This window comes from Gossypium arboreum, chromosome 12, assembly GCF_025698485.1.
Source record: "Gossypium arboreum isolate Shixiya-1 chromosome 12, ASM2569848v2, whole genome shotgun sequence".
In the NCBI taxonomy this organism is placed as follows: domain Eukaryota; kingdom Viridiplantae; phylum Streptophyta; class Magnoliopsida; order Malvales; family Malvaceae; genus Gossypium; species Gossypium arboreum.
The window spans coordinates 116,051,847-116,075,865 of record NC_069081.1 but is presented as its reverse complement, the minus strand read 5'-3'; the positions used below and the strand labels follow the sequence as shown (position 1 = coordinate 116,075,865).

The 24,019-nt window shown below is 31.0% G+C and overlaps 3 protein-coding genes across 3 annotated transcripts; 2 read left to right on the top strand and 1 right to left on the bottom strand.

The window, feature by feature from the left end:
- Positions 1-1,705: 1,705 nt before the first annotated feature.
- On the top strand, positions 1,706-5,744 carry LOC108453635 (calcium-dependent protein kinase 1-like). The gene is made up of 9 exons (XM_017751864.2): positions 1,706-2,279; positions 2,373-2,659; positions 2,985-3,128; positions 3,352-3,504; positions 3,615-3,730; positions 3,931-4,098; positions 4,957-5,084; positions 5,199-5,298; positions 5,412-5,744. The coding sequence occupies exons 1-9, from the start codon at positions 1,855-1,857 to the stop codon at positions 5,493-5,495; spliced, it is 1,605 nt and encodes a 534-aa protein (XP_017607353.1). The 5' UTR covers positions 1,706-1,854; the 3' UTR covers positions 5,496-5,744.
- Positions 5,745-8,508: 2,764 nt separating this feature from the next.
- On the bottom strand, positions 8,509-10,830 carry LOC108489887 (reticulon-like protein B3). Its single transcript, XM_017794605.2, has 5 exons — positions 10,490-10,830; positions 9,618-9,798; positions 9,384-9,525; positions 9,114-9,183; positions 8,509-9,026 (listed from the first exon to the last, which is right to left on the bottom strand). The coding sequence occupies exons 1-5, from the start codon at positions 10,677-10,679 to the stop codon at positions 8,857-8,859; spliced, it is 753 nt and encodes a 250-aa protein (XP_017650094.1). The 5' UTR covers positions 10,680-10,830; the 3' UTR covers positions 8,509-8,856.
- An 8,066-nt stretch (positions 10,831-18,896) lies between these two features.
- Positions 18,897-20,829, top strand: LOC108453861 (probable membrane-associated kinase regulator 2). The gene is made up of 2 exons (XM_017752211.2): positions 18,897-20,418; positions 20,514-20,829. Exons 1-2 carry the CDS (start codon positions 19,230-19,232, stop codon positions 20,615-20,617), a joined length of 1,293 nt encoding a protein of 430 aa, XP_017607700.2. The 5' UTR covers positions 18,897-19,229; the 3' UTR covers positions 20,618-20,829.
- Positions 20,830-24,019: the final 3,190 nt, after the last annotated feature.

Sequence of the window (24,019 nt, the reverse complement as noted above, 5' to 3'; positions counted from 1 at the left end):
GTAAAAATTATTGCACTTTTCATAATTTAGAAATTAGCCCTTATGTTTTTATTTGTATGAATTTAGTTCATCTATTTTTAAATTTTAAAATATAGGTTTAACTACTAAGATAGTTAAAATTATTTGTTAAAATCATGTTCATTCTGACATCATTCTTTTAGTTAAAATTTTTTTTACCGATTGAGTCTTATCTTAATTGACATAGATATTATTACCAATGCAGGAGAATGTGGGGTCAAGTGTATTAAAGTGTATTATCCTTCTATTTATGGATTGAGAAGAGACTATAAGTAATTCTAGGCATTATGTCAAAAAAAGATATAATTATAACTTATAATAATATTGTTAAAAAAGAGATAAAATAATTTTTTATCAAAATATCACATCAATTAATATGATAAAAATATTAATAAATTAAACATGAACTTTAAAATTTTAAAATAAAATTTAATAACTAAAATTTAAATTTATTAAAAAATACATATACTTATATCACATCCTACTTAGAAATATCAAAATAAAAATGTAGACAATGAGTTTCATGTGAAATATTTTACTGTGGAAAAACAAAGTCAAAAAGGTATTGCTAATGTATTTAGCAAACACCGCTTGAAGTGTTATTGTAAGGAAAATTGAGATCCAACTACAAACATAAATGAAATTATTTTGTTAAATTTACGTTAATTATCATGTTATTTTTTAGTTGCTTAATTTAATTTTTAATTTTAATCTTAAATTATATAACAATAAATTTAAAATAAAATTAACTAAATTTAAATTTTAAAATATAAAAAAATAAAAAATTTAATTCTTAGAAAATAAAAACAAAATAATTAAATTAATAAAGAATACAAAAGTTTATATCATATATTTAACTTTTTTGTATAATTAAGAATGGAAAATGAAATTACTTCAGATTTAATCAAGCTTTCATGGCTATAGCACAATACCATTACTATTAGGCCAAAAGGCTCTCGGCGATTTTAACCTACTTATAAATACCAAAATGAAAACGTATAACGTGGGTTTCACGTGAAAAGTTTTACAGTCAATAAAGTTAAATTTTACTATCAGCTATTGTACTCTAAAATTTATGGATTTAGTCATTGTATCTTTATCTAATTAATTTTAGTTCTTGTATTTTTTGAATTGCATAATTTTAGTCCATGTACTTTTTAAACTTTAAAATTTAGTCTTGACCCAAACCAAAGCAGTTAAATTCATTTAATTAAATTTAATTATCATTCCTATAATATGCATACAATTATAGATTTAGTCCATATTATTTAATTGAATCATTTTAAGTCTTTATGTTTTTCAAAATTTGAAATATCAATCTTGGCGTAAATAAAAGTTGCTAATCAATTAATTAAATTTTTCGTAAATATTAACAAGTTGGTATGACATTACACATATAATAATATGTTTGTTGTATTAAAGTTTTGAAATAATAGAACTTAACTTTATGAATTTAACCGTTATCATTTTGGTGAAGATTGAAATTTAAAAATTCAAATGTACATAGATTAAAAATAACCAAATTAAAGTATATGGATTAAATCCATAACTTTTGTAAAGTAGAGGAATTAATAGCAGATTTTAACCATGGAAAAGCAAAGTACAGAAATTATTGCTAATGTATTTACCAAAAAGCCGCGTGAAGTGTCATTATAGGGAAGCGCGTGAATCTTGCACACGCGCGTAAGGCTTCCTTTTCTCTTACACCATCAGTTTCAGACCAAAAAAAACTACCTCCCTTGTAACTTTTCTTTTACACTCTAGCAACTCGCTTGACTCAGATTTGACTTAGTAAAGGAGATTGGGCTTTTTCTCTCCAAATTTCCTTCTTAAAAAATGGGTAACTGTAACAGTCAACCATCCGCCGATAGCCAGTTCCGACCGGAGACCAACACCGGCGGTGGTCCCAACCATGGCATCAATGTCCTACCTGCTGACGCATCGGCTCCAAGACCCCCCAAACCTTCAACCCACCACAACTTGTCCTCCTCCTCCCCCGCCCCCAACCACCACACTGCTCCATCCACTACTCCACCGATCGGTCGTGTGCTTGGCCGTCCCATGGAAGACGTCCGGTCAACTTACGTCTTCGGCCGCGAGCTCGGTCGTGGGCAGTTTGGTGTTACCTACTTAGTGACTCACAAAGAAACCAATCAGCAATTCGCTTGCAAATCCATCGCCACCCGTAAGCTTATCAACCGTGATGACATCGAAGACGTCCGCCGAGAAGTCCAGATTATGTACCATCTAACCGGCCACAGGTTTACCCCACCAAACAAAACTTTGATATTATGCCTCTAATCCTGTTATAGATGTAATTGTTTTAGAAGTTTATTAGTAAATGGGTCTGACAGGAATATTGTGGAGCTGAAGGGGGCTTATGAGGATCGTCACTCCGTGAATCTGATAATGGAATTGTGTGCGGGAGGTGAGTTGTTTGACCGGATTATAGCGAAAGGCCACTATTCAGAGAGGGAGGCGGCTAATTTGTGCCGGCAGATCGTGACGGTGGTTCATAATTGTCATTCCATGGGGGTTATGCATAGGGACTTGAAGCCTGAGAATTTCTTGTTATTGAGTAAGGACGAGGATTCTCCATTGAAGGCTACAGATTTTGGGCTCTCTGTATTTTTCAAGCCAGGTAAGCATTTTTGGTTTCTCTGATTTGAGTTTGTTTCATTTTGTTGTGATGAATTGCTGATCGTTATGAATATGTGATGAAAAGGTTTATAGATGAATAAAAAAGAGAGAAAATCTTCATAACTTTTTCTATGACTGAAGATCTTTATCATTCTTAGATGTTCTACAACAAAATCCTTATTATTTAATCGTAATTTTTCATCTTGTCAGCAATTTATCTAACAGACTAATGTAGGTAAAGACAGATACTTTTCGCCCCGCATATAGGTCTAAAGACTTATTGATGATGGGTATCAACTAGAAATTCTCTATATTGATGCATGCAGGAGATATTTTTAAGGATCTGGTCGGAAGTGCTTATTATGTAGCTCCAGAAGTATTGCGGCGACGCTATGGACATGAAGCTGATATTTGGAGTGCTGGGGTGATTCTCTACATTCTCCTGAGTGGAGTCCCACCATTCTATGGAGGTACTACTATTATTGTTTCATCCTGTGATGATTAGAGGATCCTCACATTATTGTTTTACAGCCATATCCTTTTATAGGGAGTGGAAACTTTTGAAGTTTTAAATTTTCAATGATTCTAGTTAAGCACGCCTATGGAATAAGAGCTTATTTGTAATGAGAGCACTAAAAAGTGGTGGATGAGTGAGAGGCCCTCTCATTTATCGGCCTTTGGTTTTGCATGCAGAAACTGAACAGAGTATCTTTGATTCTATTCTTCGGGGAAATATTGATTTTGCATCGGATCCATGGCCCTTTGTTTCCAGCAGTGCCAAAGATCTTGTGAGGAAGATGCTACGACATGATCCTAAGGATCGGCTTTCTGCAGTTGAAGTCTTAAGTGAGTATTTTTTTTTTCCTTATCTGAAAGGACCTATGAACTGCTTAAGGTTTTGCAAGTTGACAGTGCTTGTCTTCTGTTGTGGCTTAACTTACCAATTGCAATGCCAGATCATCCATGGATACGTGAAGATGGTGATGCATCTGATAAACCTCTTGATGTGGCTGTTTTAACTAGAATGAAACAATTCAGGGCAATGAACAAACTCAAAAAAGTTGCTTTAAAGGTGAATTGCTTTCTCTGTTACCGTTGTGAAAAATTAATATTTAAGCTACAAATTTCATGAAATGTGAAAAGAAGATAATATAATGGGGGATTAGCAATGAGATTTTCTGGCTTAAATGTTTCAAAGTTGAGTAGCGCCAAAGACTTCTAATCTACATAGTCATCATCATTTTCGATTATTCTTTCTTTCTCTCCTTTCAGGTAATTGCAGAAAATTTATCTGAAGAGGAAATCATAGGTTTGAAGGAGATGTTCAAATCTATGGACACAGATAATAGTGGAACAATCACCTTTGAGGAGTTGAAAGCTGGCCTTCCTAAACTCGGTACTAAGCTTTCTGAGAATGAAGTGAGGCAATTAATGGAAGCGGTATGCCTCGTCTTTTTATATATATCCTGCCTAATAATCACTAATCTTTCAAATAATTTACAAAAACAAGACTCCTAAGATGAATGGATGAATGTCTGGATGGACAAACGTGCTTTGATTAGTATCAAGAACAATCAGCTTTATGCAAATTCAAGTTCCATGCTTCTTGGTTGAAAGAAGGAATCTAGGAGCCTCTAGAACTGAGGAACAATGTAGAAATTTATAAGTTTTACAAGGACAATAAATGCTGAGTGAGGCCATAATGCTACTTGTCATCCCATTATAATGCCAAATAGATTAAAGAAGATGAGACTGGGACCACAGATTTTGGAGATCTTTGAGCACTCCCTCAAGCTAACCTGAAGTCATTGTCTGACTTCGGCCCTGCTTGACATGCTATTGGAACCCTTAATTTTTCTATGTAGCCGTAAAGGAACCTTAGGTAACACAAAACCAAGTATTAAGGAAAGATGAATATACCCTTTACACAACTGACTTAATAGTATCTCGTGATAACAGTTGCTTTATGTTTTGGGTTATTGTTAAGCTAATCAGTAAACTGGGCTATGCTCAAAATGTCTTTTTTCTTTTGTTTTGCAACTCACCATCTCAGGATCTGCTCATAGTATTACTATGAATGTGCTATTTCTTGATTAACATGCATTCTTTATTAACATGCATTCTACTGAAATATTAGTGACAGACAAGAACCTTTAAAAAATGTAAAAAACCAAAGGTAGATGAATACTGTTTTTTGAAGCGTTACCTAAAATATTTGAACGTGTGTAAATCTCATTATGTAAATCATTCTTTATAACTTAGCCATCTTATTATATAACCTATTTGTTGCTTCCCCAGGCTGATGTTGATGGAAATGGAGCCATTGATTACATTGAGTTTATAACAGCTACCATGCACATGAATAGAATGGAAAGAGAAGACCACTTGTACACCGCTTTCCAATACTTTGACAAGGACAATAGCGGGTAATCCACCTTACTATCTTGTTTTTTTATATGACTATTTAGTGATAATTTTCATTCCCGAATCATATGTTCCTATTGCGATGACTGAATTTATTTGTTTACAATTCAATTTAGGTACATTACAATGGAAGAGCTAGAGCAGGCCCTTAAGAAGTATAATATGGGTGATGAAAAAACAATAAAAGAAATCATTGCAGAAGTTGACACAGACAGGGTATGCTTCTTCCACTTTCTAGATTAGCATCTATTCTTATCTCATTTCGGATGCGATTCTTTCTTATTTTATGTATTATGTAACTGAATTGATGTACCGTGTTCTTCCTACAGGATGGAAGAATTAACTATGATGAGTTTGTTGCCATGATGAGAAAAGGCAACCCAGAGTTGGCCAATAACCGAAGACGCAAGTAAGCTAAATGCAGCCAGCTTGCATATCTTCTCAAATTCACGTCTCCACTGGTTTTTTAATGTATACGATTTTTGTTATAAACCAAAACCTCTTGTAAACTCGGTTTCACCACCTGGGATAGAGAAACAGTTCTTAGTTGTTTATGTATACTGCGGGAGACTGTAATCTTGTTGAGGTCCGGCAACTTCTTTTGTTGACTGCTGGAGTGCCAAATCAATTAAAACAAACTGAGATGCGTTGCAGATTTAGAAGGGAAGAGCCTGGTTAGTTTTTTGCTTGATTGTGCATTGCGCCATTGTTTAAACATGATAAGAGGTCTTGATAAGCATTTGGCAACTTTCTAATGAAATTATTGTAAAAGCAATAACAGTTTAATAACGATCATGAGGTCCATTCGGAAAGGATATCTAGCTCAGGTTGAAAGAAATTTCAACCCAATATATTCTAACCAACATGCAATCTGATAACATATTGTCATAAGTTACATCTTTTTTTATCATCCATGTCACTTTAGGGTCCATATTTGAGGTTTGTATCCGTTTCTCTTAATAATATCTAATGTGCCTTATCATTATACTCAATACTTATGTCTTGTCGCATATTAGACCCATATCAAAAACAAATAAACAAGATTTAAGAAAAGAGATTATTCATTAACTTTATGAACCAATTCGAGTATGAAAATTTTTATATCATATATATTTAATATAACAAGGTATAGAAGTATGAAATTTTGACAAGTGGCAATTCTCTCTCTTTTTATTTAATTTTTATTATTTTTAAAAAATTAATTTAAATAAAACTATCTCCTTTTGAAATAAAATTTGGATTTTTCATGGGAATATTCATGAAGAGGGTGAGCAACAGTTTGGCCTACAGTTCCAGGCTTCCAGCGGCAGCCCCACGAGCAAGCCTGGTCGTCAACTTGGAGTCTTCAACCAATCCAAAGGGTCTACTTTTGATTAACCAATTTTTTAGAGATTCATACACAGCAAAGTTCAGACCGACATATGGTTTTGTTTTTCAAAAATATTTTATTAATTGATCTTTTCAAAAAATATTAATTTTTATGTGTTGATTATATGATTTAAAATATATTACTTTTAAGAAAATAAAGTAAAATTTTTGCATTCCAATTTTCATTATAAAAATCTAAAATTTTGAATTTTTTTCAAAAACAAGATATATCTTAATAAAATTTATCTATTAACTTATCAAATATATATATTTTAAAAATTATTAAATATATATATGCATCCAAATTTATTTTGAAATTTTAAAATATACTTTTACTAATAAAAAATACATTCCTTAATTTTAACATTTGAAAATCTAGAATTATCATTCATTTATTATTTTTATTTAAACTATTTTTTCATAAATAGATATAAATAAATTTTAAATGATATGCATAATTAATCCTAGCTTTATGGGTATGTAAACTAGTTTATATATACTAGAAATTTTATCACATGCGTATACGTATGGAAATCATAAATTCAAAACACAAATGTGTGTTTAAAAATAACGTGAAATAAATAATGAAACGTATAGTTTAAACTAATTAATTATAATAACACATGAAAAATATACAATATTAAAATAAAATAATGAATTAAATTATGATTAAAACGAAATTTAAACATATAAATAATAAGATAAACAGTACTAAATATACTACAATTATTTATCTTAGCATTGTCATCGATTGTGAGTTAGTCACTAACTCAATTAACAAAATTAAAATAATAATTTGTGCATATTAAAATAAAAATATATCAAAATGAAATTTTGATTGAGTGGTAAATTTAAGGTTATATTAATGAAAATGATGTGAGTTCAAATTCTACCATATGTATATTTTATTGACTTTTATTAAAATAAAAGATTAAAATACCCTCAAATAATATAATCTATTTTAATTACGAAAAATATTTCTATAATTTTCATAACCGAGTTGGTGGTCATGTTGAGGGTGACACCAACTCAATAAAACAAATAATATAAATAAGAAAAGTCCAAACTTCTGCTGACATGTATACACCACTCACTATACTCGTTTTTCTTTTTCGCATTTTATTAAATTTTAGTTTTACTTCTTCTAATATGCCTAAATTTATGTGCATTAATTTTTATCATAATTTTGTCCTTGTATTTTTATAATACTAGTAATTAATCTAAATCGTAAATATCATTAACTTTTCGGGTAAAATATTATGTGATTGTATGTAATTTCAGGAAAAAACATTACGTGATTGTATATAATTTGAATACACTAAATTTTAGAGGTTGGTACGTAGCTTTTCATTTCTTTTATATTTACGTTGCCCTTTTTAACATTATAAGATAATGGTCAAATTTAAATTTTGACCACTAAACTTCAATGAAACTTGAGATTTAATCTATATACTTTCATTGTTGACATATTTAGACTATCTATTTTTATGATGTCATTAATTAATCTAAATAATTATATTCGTAACTATTTCAATCAAAATGCTAACATTAAATTTTCTCAATAACAGTATTCCAACATGAAAAAATATTTTATCATGATGATTTTAAATGAATATTTTAAGAAAAATCCTAATAAGCATTTTTAAAGATTATTTTTAATAGAAAAATTTTATTGGAGATAAGAACTGGACCTGAACTTTTAAATTAAAAAATAAAAATTAAAATTTTTAAAATAAAAGTAGAAAATTAGATTTAAATTTGCTGTATATTTTAACACAAACAAAAATCAATCTAACTGAAGCTTAAAGTCAGCTACCAAATGCACATCAGAAAGAACATCTTGGCCAGTAAATCTTCTTTTTTTTTTTTTTTTTTTCCCTTTAATGGGTCCCCTTGGAATCTTAGAACCTTTGCATCAAACACTGCATACTGCTTCTTAATCTCACGCATTGCTTTCTCGGACCATATGCATACTTTGCTTTTAAAGTAAAGTAAACAAAACAATGGTTTTATTATAGGTCATCGATTAAACCTTCTAATGAAACTATGGAACAGAAGTTTTAAGAACTATTAGAAGTCACAATCACAAGGCAAACTCGATCATTCTGAAAAGATATACAACGCAAGTTGAAAAACTTTCAACTCAATGTATTCCAACCAACATGCAATATGAAAACATATCGTCACATAGCATATGGATCCATATCAAAAAACAACTAAACAAGATTTAGAAAAAAAGATGCCAAATTCATCAAACTTTTTGAACCCATTGTGTACTAAAACCGAAAAAAGATTAAAACAGGGTTCTAACTGATACAGGATATATAGTAAATAACACATTTTCACGGAAGGCAGCTACCAAATGTATGTCAGAAACCTAGCAAAAGCACATCTTGGCCGGTAAATCTAATCCTTCTTTTTCTCCTTTAATGGTCCCCTTGGAATCTTACTTAGAACCTTTGCATCAAACACTGCATACTGCTTCTTAATCTCATGCATTGCTTTCTCAGCAAATGGGTCCACCTTGTCCTCGTATTTCTCGTATAGCACGGGTACCGTGTGAAGAAGTACGAAGACTATTGCAAAACCATTAAAACAAAATCAGGAAACCAACATGTATATAGGGGGAAAAAAGACAAAGCAAATGAAGGAAACTTCAATACCTATGTAAAACAGTGTTAAGAAGTTGCACCAACTTCCGACAATAGACAAGACCCATAAGCCGGCGATCACCTAAACAATCAGAGTCCGGTTCCAATATGATTGTCAAATGCATGATAGCATAGCTCAAAAAAAGTCTTCATATGAATAAAATGATCAGAACAAAGCAAACTAAGTAACTATTGTATCACTATCTTAATTGCAAATCAGATGAATAATCTGCAAGTGATCAAACAGAAAAGATAACTACTCGGTACAAGTAAACCACATACAGATAGGAACTTCTTGAGTTCTCTTCCTGATGCAATATCCCGTAGGACAGCAAAAGCCCGGTTGATCTCAAACCGAAGTGCCTGAGCAAACTCCATAACTGGGTCCTTAGGAATTTGAACTTCAGGGATGCGTGGTGGAGACCTAATCAAAAGTAACATTACTGTGAGTAAAAAGGACTGGATCCAAAGTTAAACCCAACAGCCGAGAGCAAACAACAAAATTCAACCACTTACTTGTTAATGAAGGTAGCAGCATTTGACCACAAGAACAGTACTGCAAGAGCAAGTATCAACAAATGACACACTAGTGTGAGAAGGTGGTATTCGAGCATTTCAAACAAAATCCATATCACAGTTGCGACACCGAGCGCTCCTGCCGATATCTTTTTGTTCCTCCAAAGGAAAATGTCAGCCGCTGTTACACATACATACGCATCATTAACAAATTACACTAAAAAGGTAAGAAGAACTGATGATAACTTAAAAATATCAAAATATTATCATAGGGGAAGGTTATTGATAATGAATACTACTATGTTCTCAAACTTTTAACATAATCCCAGAATTTTTTTTCGCTGTTATAAATCAAGAGAGTAAACTTTACTAGAACCAATTGCATCAATTCAGTCGAAGATCTAGAAATACCCTAATTTTTATTTCAATGCCAAAACAAGCAATTAACAGATCAAACCAAAATTAAGCTCAAACAACATCAATTCATCAAAATTGAAAGCTCCGGTATTATATTTGAAAAAAAAAAAGAGATAAGAACGACGCATTCCCAAATCCCAACCGCACTTGCATCAATAATGTTAATTCACCAACACGGTGATCTGTGTATTGCCCTTAACAGACACTGGTGTTCACTAAAGGGCTGATGCTTAAGGGAAACGATTCTAACTTCATAAACAAGGTTCATACTTTATATGCTTTTTTTTTTCCCTCTAAACAAAAGAGCGATGCCGAGCTCTAGCTCACGCTTTGGAGAGCGGGTAAGCGCTTCATGGCAGAGTCCTAGCAGATCTTTTGTACCATCAATATATAGATGAAACTAGCATCAACAAAACAATTTTCTTGAAAAAAAATGAAGGGTTATTGTTACATACGTTTGCCTCCACCGAGAACGTGGTGAACGGGCTTTTCTCTTCCAAAAAGACGGAAGACCTTGGCCTTGATCGATGATTCCGATGGCTTGTCATTATCGGAATCCGATGACGACGAATCACGACCTTGGATCTTCTCGGCTATCCTTTCCATCAACGATTCCTCGTGCTTCTTCTCTTCGTGCTCAGCCATTTTTGAAAAAAGTGTTGAAGATCCGACGAAAAAAAAAAGAGAAAACCCCGAAAAAGACTCGAGAAATGAAAGATTTTTGTAGCGCTCTTTCGTAAGATAGAGACCTTTTTTGCGGCTAAATAGAGAGCGTACACGTTCGATTTAATCTGGACCACTAAATGGAAGATTTTGATCCGGACCGTTTATAGGTTTGGAACCCGAACGTGGAGGTTCGGAAGAAACCGAAGCGAAGTGGAGCAGGTGAAAAAATGATAATAAAATGAATGAGGAATTTACGTTTTAATATGTTTTTATAGGTTCGAGGATTAACGGCCGTTTAATGTTGACGGAGACCTTCGAGAATGACGCAACCAAACTGTTATTATTATGACACGTGGAGTTTCGTCAGTCTTGTTGATTTGTAATGATAGGTAAGTAAGTCATATTAATATTGTGGGTTTGCACGGGCAGCTAAGAAAAATCCTTAATTGTTGAGCAAAATGGTGAGAACTTTTATTATTTTAATCCATAATCTTTGAATTTTTCAAAATTCTTTTATATCAAATATTTATGTTTTTATGATTAAAATTTAAATATTTTTAAATTATTTATTTATATTTAAATTAAAAATAAATTAAAAATTTAAAATTTATTCAAACTCAACTCAATTTAAATTAAAATTTCAAACTAAGTATCAGTGTGAACATATATGGCATGCATTACATTGTATTTCTTAAAAGAAAATATTAATTGGTTTTAGTTTTTCGTTTGAGGTAGGCTGGAAAATGTTATTATATGTTTTTTTATAATTGAAATTTGGTGTGATGTGCCTTCCACCAAAAATAAATAAAACGATATCTAGATGTTTCAACAAAATATAAGCTTGTTGGTATGGGTTTGAAGTTTGAAGTTTTGTTTTTGGTTGGATTAGTATTTAATAACTTTAAATAATAGTAGTAGCACATAAAAGAAAAAGAGAAGCATAGACGATATGGGATGGGATCGGTTAAGCGGAGTGAGAATTAATCGAAGTATTAGATTGAGAAAAGACATTAAATCGATTGATTTGGAAATTTATATAAATCAAGCACAAAATCGTTGAATCGAGTTTTTAATATATTTTTTATTTTATAAATTTTTAATGTATTTAATCAAATCAAATGAGTTGGTGAATAGATGGTTTGATCAGTAAGACTACATATTTAATTTTAAAAACTTTAGTTTAGATGATTTATGAAATATAAGTAAAAAATGTTATTTTATTTAATTTAGAATTAATTGTAACTTTTTTATCGATTATTTTATTTTCTTAATTTTTAAAAGTAGAAAAAATTTAAAACTTTATCAAATAATGTTTAAAAGTCATAAAAAAACCCATTTTGTAAAATAAGTAAAAAAAAACTTAAAACACAAAATTAGCATAAAAACCAAGAATCAAACCGATTATAAATGATCCAAAAATTTTAAAAATTCAATAGAACTTAAACTCATCATTGTAAAGCAATGCCAATTGAAATTTTTAATTTCACAAATTCAAATATTACTACATATCTTTTTTCAAAAGAAAGTTTTAATGCTTTCTAAATATTTTTAAGTTCATTTTACAATTTATTTTTAGAATTTGTGATAATCTCTCCTAAAAATATCTCTCTAAAATTCCAACCCATTCTCCCAAAAGTGCATTAATATTACAAGTAAAATGATAAAGTACTCGTATTTCTATGTAACCTCAGTCCTACCTCTTAAAAAAACCCCTCATGCATCCATAGATTAAAAATTGTCAAAAACGGAGGTGGGATAAGTTCTACGATGTTGGGCATGTGTTAGAAAAGAAACAAAAAAAAAAAAAAGAAGAGAAATTTTATAGCAAAAAGTATGAATTGGTTGGTTTGGTTGGCACATATTCCACAAACAAAATTCAAAGTCACAACAGGTTCTTCTGCTGCTAAACATTTTAGATTCATCCACTGTATATGGAGTATGGACTTCCATAAATATTTAGCCATTTTAAATTAAAAAATTGAATGTAAAGCTATATCCCAGAAGTTTAGTTTGTACATACAGAAACTTAGCCATATTAATTATGATGTATGAAACATATATGCATCATTGTCCTTACAGGCTTACACCATCATCCAAATAGCTATACAAAAGGAGTTTTCCTTATGGGGCCAGATGAAGAACAAATATACTTTCTCCAAATGGAAGCTAACAAAAGCTTAAACAGGAGACAAAGATGTGATGATAAAAAAAGCATCAAAACTTGTAAAACACCAACATCTAACTGTCAAAACTCTTTACAAGATTGCAATGTTTAAAGTTTGAATTTTTTTTTTTTAAATTTGATTTAGGATTAGGAAATTATTAATCATCTTTGACATGATATTGATGACCCTACTTCCAGCTTCTATATATGACAAAGCCTTGATAAAAGGTGCACACAGTTCATGAGTACTGTACCCCAAGCAAGAAAGAAGTGACACATGGTGTCCATTTCCAGCTCCCAACTAATAGGATTAATATCATAATTCATAACTTGTAGTAAAAGGCAGTAGGTTCAGCCCAAGGGCTACCATATCTGTGCTTTTCAACCCAAATGATGACCCTCTCATGGGGGGATGAAAATGAAAAAAAGTAATGTTATGAACTCATGATACTCCTATTTCTGGTGCCTGCTAACCAATCAAAATATGAATTTGCAGAAGAAGCCTTACATTCATCCATACATACATACATATGGGGTTTTTGTAATTTGTGAAACTTAAGTTGAATTTGAAATGTAAAAGACGAACAGTAGCGATATCAGTGAGTCCAATTTAACAAACATGAGACACAAGCACAAAAGGTCGCCCTAGTGGAACTGGCAGGTCATGTGCCTCCTTAGAACTAAAATGTTAGAAACCATTTGTACCAGTATTTTTTTGTTAACCATAGGTGTCCTCATCTGTTGCACAGTCTGAGACTAATCCTATTTAGGTTGGGATATTATTCAGGTAAAGCCTTCTTAATAGTGTGATACTTCTAAGATATGAACCTAGTCCAAATGCATGGGGAAGAAGCCCTCCCAGCCAGTGTGTAATAACTTTTCAAGCTTGCTAAACAACGTCAAGGTGGAAGAAAGTGCATTATAACAGATTGACCATATTTCCAAAGCTTTTTGGTGGCTAGTAGACCATATTATAATCCTTTTTTAAAGTTGTTTAATGCATGATAAAATTCCATAGATTCCAAAAGTTCAATTCTTCACTCATAAACTTCTTTTTATTCAATTTATGGTTGTATGGTACAAAGAAAGAGAAGCTAAAGTATTGGATGCCCCTACAATACCAAACAAACTAAAATAGGTACAGCAAAAAGCCAAACTGGTAGAGGAAAAAGTCTAGTAGGGTAGCATTAAAATTTACCTCATTTGATGCTGTAAAGAAAAAAGAAATGCAAAGAACATAAATAGCCCCTTCTTTAACTGGCTTCATAATAGCAGCTTGTACTTAGACACAGTTCCAGATAAAAATTAAAAGAAAAAACCTCAGCTAATATACATGTAAAGGATTGTGACACAAAAAAGTTGCTGGCAATAATGCAGACGATGGTGCAAGAATAGTTTTAGTTTTGTAAATGAAAAATGGAGAAAAACTTGCATTTTGGGCCATTCTTCTGGGCTATATAAAAGTCTAATATTGGGCTGCGGCTTAGAAAATGGTGTGGTTTGGGCCAAAGGAAAGAAAAAGATTCTGCAACTATAGGAGTGATGTAGGAGCATTCAATTCAATACAAGTGCTTAAAATTTGGATTTCAAGTGTTGTTGTTAAGTCAATTGATCAGAGAAAAATACAAGCAAGAGTTGGTGCAACTCAGAACGAAAGAGCTATTTCACTTGTATGATTTTGAGGAATAGTTACTTAACTTTTAATAACACTTATCTCTTATATGTTTAGCACGGGAATCATCACTAAATTACATTAAGATTTACTTGAGATTTCATAGCTAGACAATAAAAGTATTACAATCACATCTAAATAAACGTAAAAGAAAGTCTACAATGACTTAATTACTAACTTTTAAGACATTTGCTGGGGAGACCCACATCAAGTTTATTGTTATTCATTGCACAAATAACTCCAAAACACCACTTCACATAATGAAAACTTTGTCGAACCTTTATAATCTTATATTCATTTCTAAATTCATTAACATAACTTAACACCCTCATGTGAATCATAATTAACCTCTAGTATCAAATCTTGTATCAACAATTAGTGTCGTTTATAAGAACAAAACAACGAAAGATACAAAAAGTCTCATCAATATAAAAATTTATTACAAGTGTTTGGCCTCTATTCCTTGGGAGATCCCGTTTTCAATAGGTGCCACATTTTTAGGAGGATGGCTCATAATAATTTCCCTTCAACAGCATAACAACAGTGGCAGTAGCAGTAACACCCTCTTGAAAAATCTCAAGTGCACCATCATCAAAAGTACCTACAACATTCACTTCTTCAGCACATTCATTAGCAAATTGGGAAGTTTGAGGAGGAAGATAGAAGCTGCCTGAGTTTGTCAATTCATTCTTAAAAGCTTCCCAGTCATAGCCAGAAGGACTATATATGTTGAAACTTGAACGACTCACATTAAAAAAAGGACCAACATAATTCATTTATAAATTGTTCCTGAAGATGACTCACATTTTTAGTAACTCCATCGGAATAATTTTAAATGACTTTCAAAACTATTACGTGAATCATTATTAATTTTTAATACCAAATCTATTAACGTTAAACATGTTAAGTATAAACCACAAATGCTTTTTCTTTGGATCATAGAAGCAAAGCAATGGCACTAAAAAATGCCAAAGCTTTGATTCATTACCAACATAAAATATATAGTTTGCACAAACCATTGTTTTCCTAAAGTTTGTAGTGATTTATTAATGCAAATACAAATGAAAGTGGGGGGTGGGGTATGAAGCTATTGGACATTTGCCTCCAATAAACAAGACAAATAGTTAGGAAATTATGGGATTTTTAGTGGATAACATCCCTTTTCTAAACTAAAGTAAAAGGTGACTCTACTCCTTTAGAACCTATAATGCAACAAATTTAAAGCCTATATATGTACTCCATATAATGCTATACAATCAGATTCATAAACAGTTCATTGAAATTTTTGAAATTTTAAATTCTGAGTTCCATTTATAGAAATAATGTGCCGTCAACTTAATTTAAATTAAAATCATGATTAATTTATTATAATTATAACTTCAAAATTAATAATCAATAAAAATAAAAGAGCTCTCATGCATTGCAAACCTAATAATTAACACTTTTAATTGTTATAACATTTATCCAAGTAAAGTTTTAAAATGATATCTAAAATTTAATATAATGACCGATAGTTAAAAATATTCATCGCCCTATATATAACTTGAATTTAAATTGTGTTAGTCGTATTTGTTGTTATAATTCAATATATATATATATATATATATATTAATATAGTAGCATCTGAAGATTTTATTAATTGGTGCTGACTAGTTCTGTCTTTAATTTACTTGAATTTTTGGAATGCGGCCCTTTAGAAAAGTCCAAAAGGATTGCTTGCAGTCTAGGCCACTTCCCTTCTAAATTAGATTTAAATATTAAATACACATCTAGCCTTTTAATCATAAAATCCTTTTACGGTTTAATTTTCCTTTTCTATCAAACAACAGTAATTAAATTTTTATACTTTAATTTTTCTTTTTTAATTAGGTATATAAAGTATCAATTTTTTCTGTATTTTATTCATTTTCTAACTGAGGTTAAAAATAATTATTAGACAATTTTGACTAATGAAAAACGTCGTTTGACATGTCTTAGCCAATAAAAAATTAGCACTTAGGTTTATTTAAAATAAAATATTAAATTTAAATTAAGAAATAAAATATTATAATATTAAATGTTTAAATATTAAAAAAATTTGACTTTAATAGACTATTGACTGTATTGACTATCCACGTGGAGCTATTACGACACACCACGCGTCCTTTTTTGTATTATATATTGTATTGATTAAAATGTAAATATATCCTATAAAAATATAAAAATTTTGAAAAAATATTAACTTTTAATTTTTACATTTTTAAATAATACTATTAATTTCTTTTTAATTATCGTATTTTTTAAAATTTTAGTTTTATAAAATTTTATAGTTTATATATATATTTATGCTTTTTAATGTGTACATACATTTAACAAAAATAATATTTTTATATAAAAATACCACATGACACTTTGTGATTGACTATATATATTTTTAAATATCTGTAAAAAACAAACTAACAAATATAAAGAAGACATACTTTAAATGTCAAATTAAGACAAAATGATTTAAATATCAAAATAGAAAAATAAATATAAAAATGATTTGAATATCAAAATAGAAAAATAAATATACTTTTAAGAGTATAGATTAAGCTTACATTTAACCGGTTACTAATTAAAAATCAAAATAATAATATAATTCCATCAAATACATAATTAATACCGGTATTAATTAGCTAGGATGAAGCAGATGGCAGTTCGTTACATTTAAGATTAAAGGGAGTGTCGCCCAGTCACTTTAATGGGACCCTTTCTTCTCCAAGTAACTCATTGATGCATGGGGTTGTCAACACATCAGACGGTTGCTATCAAATCATCTGTCTTTGTCTTTCATATTCTCTAATACAGTCAAAACTCTCTTAATGCATGTCACTTGTATATTACAGCTCAAACTTCTCCAGATATTAATTTATGCATCATCCATCGTTGAACCAGTCTTTATCGGTTCATGTAAGCAAACATGGCTGGATTTTGTTAATAAGAAAATAAAGGGTCTGTGGAGGTCAATGCTTCTAAACGAAAGAGTTAGAATAAACGGAAGTGGAGTATGGGAAGGTCCCCTACATGCATGTTAGTCACCCACGTGAATTTTTTTTACTACTCGAGTAAAATGACAGTTAGGGTTTTTTGCATCTGCTGCTTGCAGGGGTTTGGACCCCTCGGATTCAGTCCATTATTCAATCGATTACAGTACTTGCATGTCCCATATATATCTTTTTAAACAACATGTTTAAATTTGTATTATCATATTCATTTTCTTCTTCTAACATCTGGTGATCGCATTAACTTTCGATAACTCCATACTTAATTTAAAATAATTAAAATTTACGATATTTATACTTGACGTCGAAAATAGGTACTTCTTTATTGAGGATTCTAGGTGATAAGCTCAGTGGAGGCAATAGTCGGTGATAGCTTCGAGAATCAAAATCAACTTTCCTTTTTAGGGTTCTCTCTCTCAAATTTAGGATAAATTAACATTTACTCCTTAATTTAGTAACTTTTTTCAATTTGGTTCTTAAATTTCTTAGGTCACATTAGTCTTGAAAACTTAGCAACTTTTTAAAATTTGATCTCTAAACTTGGATTTGTGGTAATGTGACACCTTGATCTTATGTGACGTTAGTACTTAAAAATATTAAAAATATATTAAAAATTAGTAAAAAATATTTAAAATTTTTAGGTAAGATATGATACAATCTCAAAACGACATGTTATCATATTTTAACAGAATCCATGTTTAATTACCAAAATAAGAAAATTTACCAATTTCTAAAACTAACGAAAAAAATTCAAAGATTAATATGAAAAGAATTACCAAATTTAAGTAGTAAATATTACTTTATCTCTTTTTAATTTTCCCCTTAAAACTGTGCCTCGATGCTCCTTGGTCTTTCACTTTTTCTCCCCTTTCAACTACTCACTTTTTTTTTTTTTGAGTAAAATTTCATGAAACAAGATCAATAATTATGGTGTATAGTAATTAGCCTGCTAAATTAGAACCCAATGAGCTACTTTGTCGGTGCCCTAATTAACATAGGATCAGAGGGTACCAAATAGAGATAATATGCAATTATAACGTTAAATATGCTTTATCAACAAAAGGAAGTCCACAAAAACTAATAAAAGTGATTTCTCATTAAAGATGCGTTCATATATTTTCGAGGTATAATAACATCATAAACCACATGATTACCATAATGATTCCAGGTTTGAAAATTATGATGGTAATAAATGAATATTAATACCGACGTGAACTTACCTTCCTCAACTAATTGCCTGCAAAAATACAGTAAAAACATCTAGGTGGAAAATAATAATTACTCACTTGCACTGTATTAATACTAGTACGAACAGTGTGTGTATACAATCGTACACACACACACATCCCTTACCTTTTTTGTCTTTTAACTCTGCCTTCTGTTTCTGTCTAAATTTCAGACTGCTCTGCTTTCTCACATGACTGACCTGTTGGTTGCTGCAACCACGTATACAATACATTACAAAATAAAGGCAATGCTCTCCCTCTTTTATTTTCTCTCTCTTTCTCAAGCTTTAACACCATTTTCAGTACTTCCCCATTAACACTAAAGCTTCCTGTTTACTTTTCTCTCACTTCAGAGACAGCCCCTCTTTTTTTTTTTTTTTTCTTTCTTTTGTTATCAAAGATTCAAACTTTGTGTGTTTTTCCTCTATTCTGGCTCTCCCAACAATGGAAGCTTTTAGCTTGCTTAAGTATTGGAGAGGGGGTGGTGGTGGTAGTAATGGTTGTGTTAGTGCACGTTCTGCAGCCACAGCCGGAGGCACGACTACGATTGTGACGGCGGTGAGTACTCGTCAGGTGGTGGATACGGATGATGATGATGACGACGATGGGCCTTTCTTTGACTTGGAGTTTGCGGTTCCTGACGAGGACGAAACAGAGGGGAATGAAGAGAAAAAGGAAGAAGATGAAGATGGTAACATTGAAGGTGATGAAAATGAGGAACAAAGTGATGGTGACGATGCAAAATCTGATGATGGAAGCTTTGATGGTGATGATAGAGAGTTCAATTTTACACTCTCCTCTGGTTCAAGCAGCGACCCTTGTGATCCAAACTTAACTCTATCTCCTTCAGATGATTTGTTCTTTAAAGGAAGGTTGGTACCCATTGAAGCAAACTCTTGTTTGGAATCAAAGCCTCCTCAATTTCCAGTTTCATTGTTGAAATCGGCCACCAAATTTCGAGTTTTCTTGTTAAGGTTCAAGAAATCGAAGCTCAACTCAACTGAAAAAACAGAGTCGGGTTCAGCTAATGGACCTGTTTCAGTCCCCACGACTACAAAAAAACAAGAAACAACCCAAGAAGAAAACAACAAGAACAAGCTTTTCACAGTGAAATTTAAGGTTGAAGAGGTTCCTATAATGTCTTTGTTCTCCAGAGACAACAGCAAGTCGCAGAAACAGCAGAGTTCTGAAGACTCTGTTTCCGATGAAAAGAAATTCACCAAAGACGTCATGCAAAAGTACTTGAAGAAAGTTAAGCCGCTTTACGTTCGGGTTTCACGAAGGTACGGCGAGAAGTTGAAGTTTTCAGGGCAGTTGAGCTTGGGTTCTTTGAAACCTGCTGCAACGCCACCGTCCACGGCTGCTCAGAAACCGGTTTCCGGTAAGGCAACGACGGTGGAGAAGGGACAGGTGGAGGCAGAGGGTGGGAAGAACCTCAAGCAGGTGAACATTCCGGCTGGACTTAGGGTGGTTTGCAAGCATTTGGGAAAGAGTAGATCGGCTTCCTCCGCCGTGGCGGCTTCCCCTCCGGCGCCAACTTTGTCTAAGAGGAGAGATGATTCTCTATTGCAACAGCAAGATGGAATCCAAAGCGCCATCCTACATTGCAAGAGATCCTTCAATGGCTGTCAAGGTATATAATTTCATTTAAAACCTCATCGATGTTAGTTCTGTTTGATAATGAATTTTAATATATATATATTTTTTTTTTCATTTTTTCTGCCATAGATTCTTCAGAGTCTTCTGTTTTGCCAAGGTCTGTAAGTGACCCATCCCATGAAAAATCAGTTAATTTGTCAAGAAACTCATCACCAGATGAAGCCAAAGCGTGAACACCGGGAAGAGAGAAAAAAGCGGGAAAAATTTGTCCTTCATCAATGAATGGATCGATTATCTCTGTAAATATTTGTTTTATTTTTTTAGCCTTTTACTAATTAGCCATAGGCATAAGCTAGTCATCGTTGTTCTCTAGTCTATTATCCCCTACTGTATGTAAAGCTCCTCTTTCTGTGAAAGTGAAAGTAAGAATCAGATCTTTGTATGATATCAAGGCTCCATCATTATCACCAAAATTTTCCATGTTTCTTTTTTTATCTCCTTGAAGTTGAACAATTTGGAACTCAGTTTTTGATAATGTGGGTACCTTTTTTATTTGCATTTGCCAATTATGGGACCCAAAGTCAGGTCTAAATGGTGTCTTTAGTGGTCAGAGAAGTGGGAAAGTGGAGACCAAAACAGTGAAAAAAGAGATTTGCTTTGCTTTTCTCACAGGAAGGAACAATGGCAAAGATCCCATCATATTATATCCATCCTTTTTAGTCATGGAGGAGACTCTAATGAACAATATTATATGTTCTTTGGCTTTTGGTCTAACCAGGTATTGGAACTCGAGAAGTCATGGAGGGTGAGGATGCCGATGCATCCTTTAAAATTTTCTACGTTGTTGTGAAGTAGCCAATGAGATTCATTTTGTTTCCTTGCGGCAGGGCCTGGGGCCTACAAAAGCGCTGCTAGATTGCTATGTGCTAAGTGCGGAGCCCCTTAGTGCCCCTGCCATTGTCACTCAGCTAAGTGCTATGATTTTTAATGGCATATCCCTTTTGTCGTTTTGGCCAGTAATCAGAATCTTTAACTACAGGATTTTGAAAAAAGATGAAAGCTTTTGTGTGTTTATGTATAATTTATACATACCCACGACTTTTTCTTGCTTAAAGCTGTTATTATTTTATATACGAATTTGTGATTCATTGGTAAGAACCGCATAATAGAAAACGAAGCTAAACATAACCCAAGGATGTGGTTTCCACAATCTTTTGGGTTTTAGTGTCTGAAACTTTTGCATACCGGAACTTGGTAGCGTAACAGTAAGCTACATTCTTCTATCGAAAGTAACAATCAAAAACCTAAAAAATGAACACTAAAATAATAATAATAATAATAATAGAAAGCAATACTTTGACTGGGATTAACAGCTATATTACAAAGTGTAAATGTGCCTTTCTAATCAAAGTAAAGCTTGCGTCTTTGAAATTGAGTCTTGGAAGCACGCTGTTGCGTTGTTTTTATTAATCTGTCTCTCTGTTTCTTTTTCCTTTTTTTTTTTCTGAAAGAAACAGGAAACAAAGAATACTGAGTTTATCAGATTCTGGCAACACTTTTAGGCATAATTGTACCAAATTAGACTATGCACTAATAATATATAAATATGTATGATTAATAAATTAAACTAAGTTAAATCGTTAAAATATAACGAATTTTAACAACATTATATCATCATTTGATTTACAAATGCATTTCTGTATATTTAAATTTTGATTGTGTTGGCTTTAATTAAATTGAGTATCGTTTAAGAATATTATAAAAATATTCTTTTATATTTAAAATAAATTATATTATTTGAGAATATTTTAATATTTTTATTTATGAAAAATAAAAATAATATATATAATAATATTTGAATTCACATAATATCTTAAATATACCACTTAATCAAAACTCTATTTTGATTTTTTATACATTCAAATTTTATTATGCACATTTCATCAGCAACTTAAATTGATTTATTTATGTGTTTAAATTCTGTTCTAGTCACGATTTAATCTAATTTTTTCATTTTAATATCTTAAATATTTCATGTATTCTTAAGTTGATGTTACTCATCACTTGCGCTCCAACTCACTTGTGAAATTATCAAAATTTATTTATTTTAAAATAAATAAATATAATTTTTAAGGTATATATATTTGTTTATATTTTAAACACCATGTCTTCGCTATCTCAAAACTTACCATTTCAACTAAAATTATATTTATTTTATTATTAAATTAATTTTTACCCACTAATGTGCATTAATAAACCATTGAGTATTTTTTTAGAGAGAATTAATCCATTAAATATAAATCTATAAAATTTATTAATTTCACACTTTTAATATTAAAACATTCCTTTAACTGAAAATTTATTGTTTATCCCTAATAGCATATATAGCCAGAAAATGAAGGTTGTATTCAAACTGTTACTTGGTTAATATAAAAAAAATCCAGAAAATTCATGTGTAAAATAATTGAATAAAAATAATCTTAGATCTTGAAATAACGTTTAGGAAAAAATTGAATTAAATATTTGATGTAAAAATTGTGAGCATTGATTCTAGACATGACATTAAATTATTATTAATGTCCTGCAATGTTGTCTCTTTGTAGTAAACTTATTTTCCTTGACTTTTAATATAATACAGTTGATTCCCCCCTCAAAATATATATTTAATGAGCTTACATTTTAAAAAATTATTAAAAAAAATAGTAGGGAACAGATTTTAGGTTATAATGTGACCGCAAGAGGGGACAGATACTCTAAAAAAAACATGCAGGCTGTGATTCATGAACGAATAGGCAATTCATCTTTGGTTTTTGGAATTCATGAACAGATCTTAGGAACACAAATTTCACCTATCATTAAGTCAACTTGTTGTCAATCTCTGATTTTTTAAGCTAATTCTCTAAGCTATTTGATTTTTACTTAATAGATATAAATTCAAATATAATGTGAGTTGCAACTTGGGTAGTTAACCATTGTAGGAAAAAGAACATAGAGATAGACACAGAAAAGGGTTTGAATTTTTTTCTTCATATGTCGAGCTCTTTTCAATGAGTTATTGATTATTATTTAAGGGACTGTTATTTTGTGCTTAAAAAAAGTAATTCTAGTTTCAAAAACACTTTTAGAAAAAAAGTTGTGCAAAATAAATTGTTTTTTACTGAAATTTTTAACTTTTTAGAAATGCTTTTGAAAAGCACTTTTGAAAAGAAAAAATTAAAATTTTTAATTTTTTTTCCCAAAAACACTTTTAATGCTTAATTACTTTTTCACCCTCCAATAATATAGTACTTTCTCCTTCTTCTTTTTTCTTTCTTGGTACTTAATTACAAATGTATTAAAATCATTAATTAAAAATAAAAAATATTTTTAACGTACTAATTACAAATATTTAATGGTTATATTTAAATATTTAAAATGTAGTTTATATATTCTAATTAAATTTTATAAGTAATTAATACTTATTACTTAAAATATTTAAAGTTTATATTTCATATATTAAAATATTAACAACAAATTATAATAATTTTTTATATTCTTACTAGAATATAATAATGTTAACTAATTTAAATTTTATTTAAATGCATATTTGTTACTGATAATAACATGTCTAAAATGGACATTTTATTTCTCAAAAG

Bases quoted from the DNA above. Each gene is read 5' to 3' on its own strand.
- LOC108453635 (XM_017751864.2), top strand. From the start codon at position 1,855: ATGGGTAACTGTAACAGTCAACCATCCGCCGATAGCCAGTTCCGACCG. The intron at 4,099-4,956 runs GTATGCCTCGTC...TTGCTTCCCCAG, and splicing joins TGAGGCAATTAATGGAAGCG to GCTGATGTTGATGGAAATGG. The intron at 5,299-5,411 runs GTATGCTTCTTC...TTCTTCCTACAG, and splicing joins CAGAAGTTGACACAGACAGG to GATGGAAGAATTAACTATGA.
- LOC108489887 (XM_017794605.2), bottom strand. From the start codon at position 10,679: ATGGCTGAGCACGAAGAGAAGAAGCACGAGGAATCGTTGATGGAAAGG. The intron at 9,799-10,489 runs GTATGTAACAAT...TATGTGTAACAG, and splicing joins CGTTCTCGGTGGAGGCAAAC to CGGCTGACATTTTCCTTTGG. The intron at 9,027-9,113 runs GTATTGAAGTTT...GTTTTGCAATAG, and splicing joins CTTAACACTGTTTTACATAG to TCTTCGTACTTCTTCACACG.
- LOC108453861 (XM_017752211.2), top strand. From the start codon at position 19,230: ATGGAAGCTTTTAGCTTGCTTAAGTATTGGAGAGGGGGTGGTGGTGGT. The intron at 20,419-20,513 runs GTATATAATTTC...TTTCTGCCATAG, and splicing joins ATCCTTCAATGGCTGTCAAG to ATTCTTCAGAGTCTTCTGTT.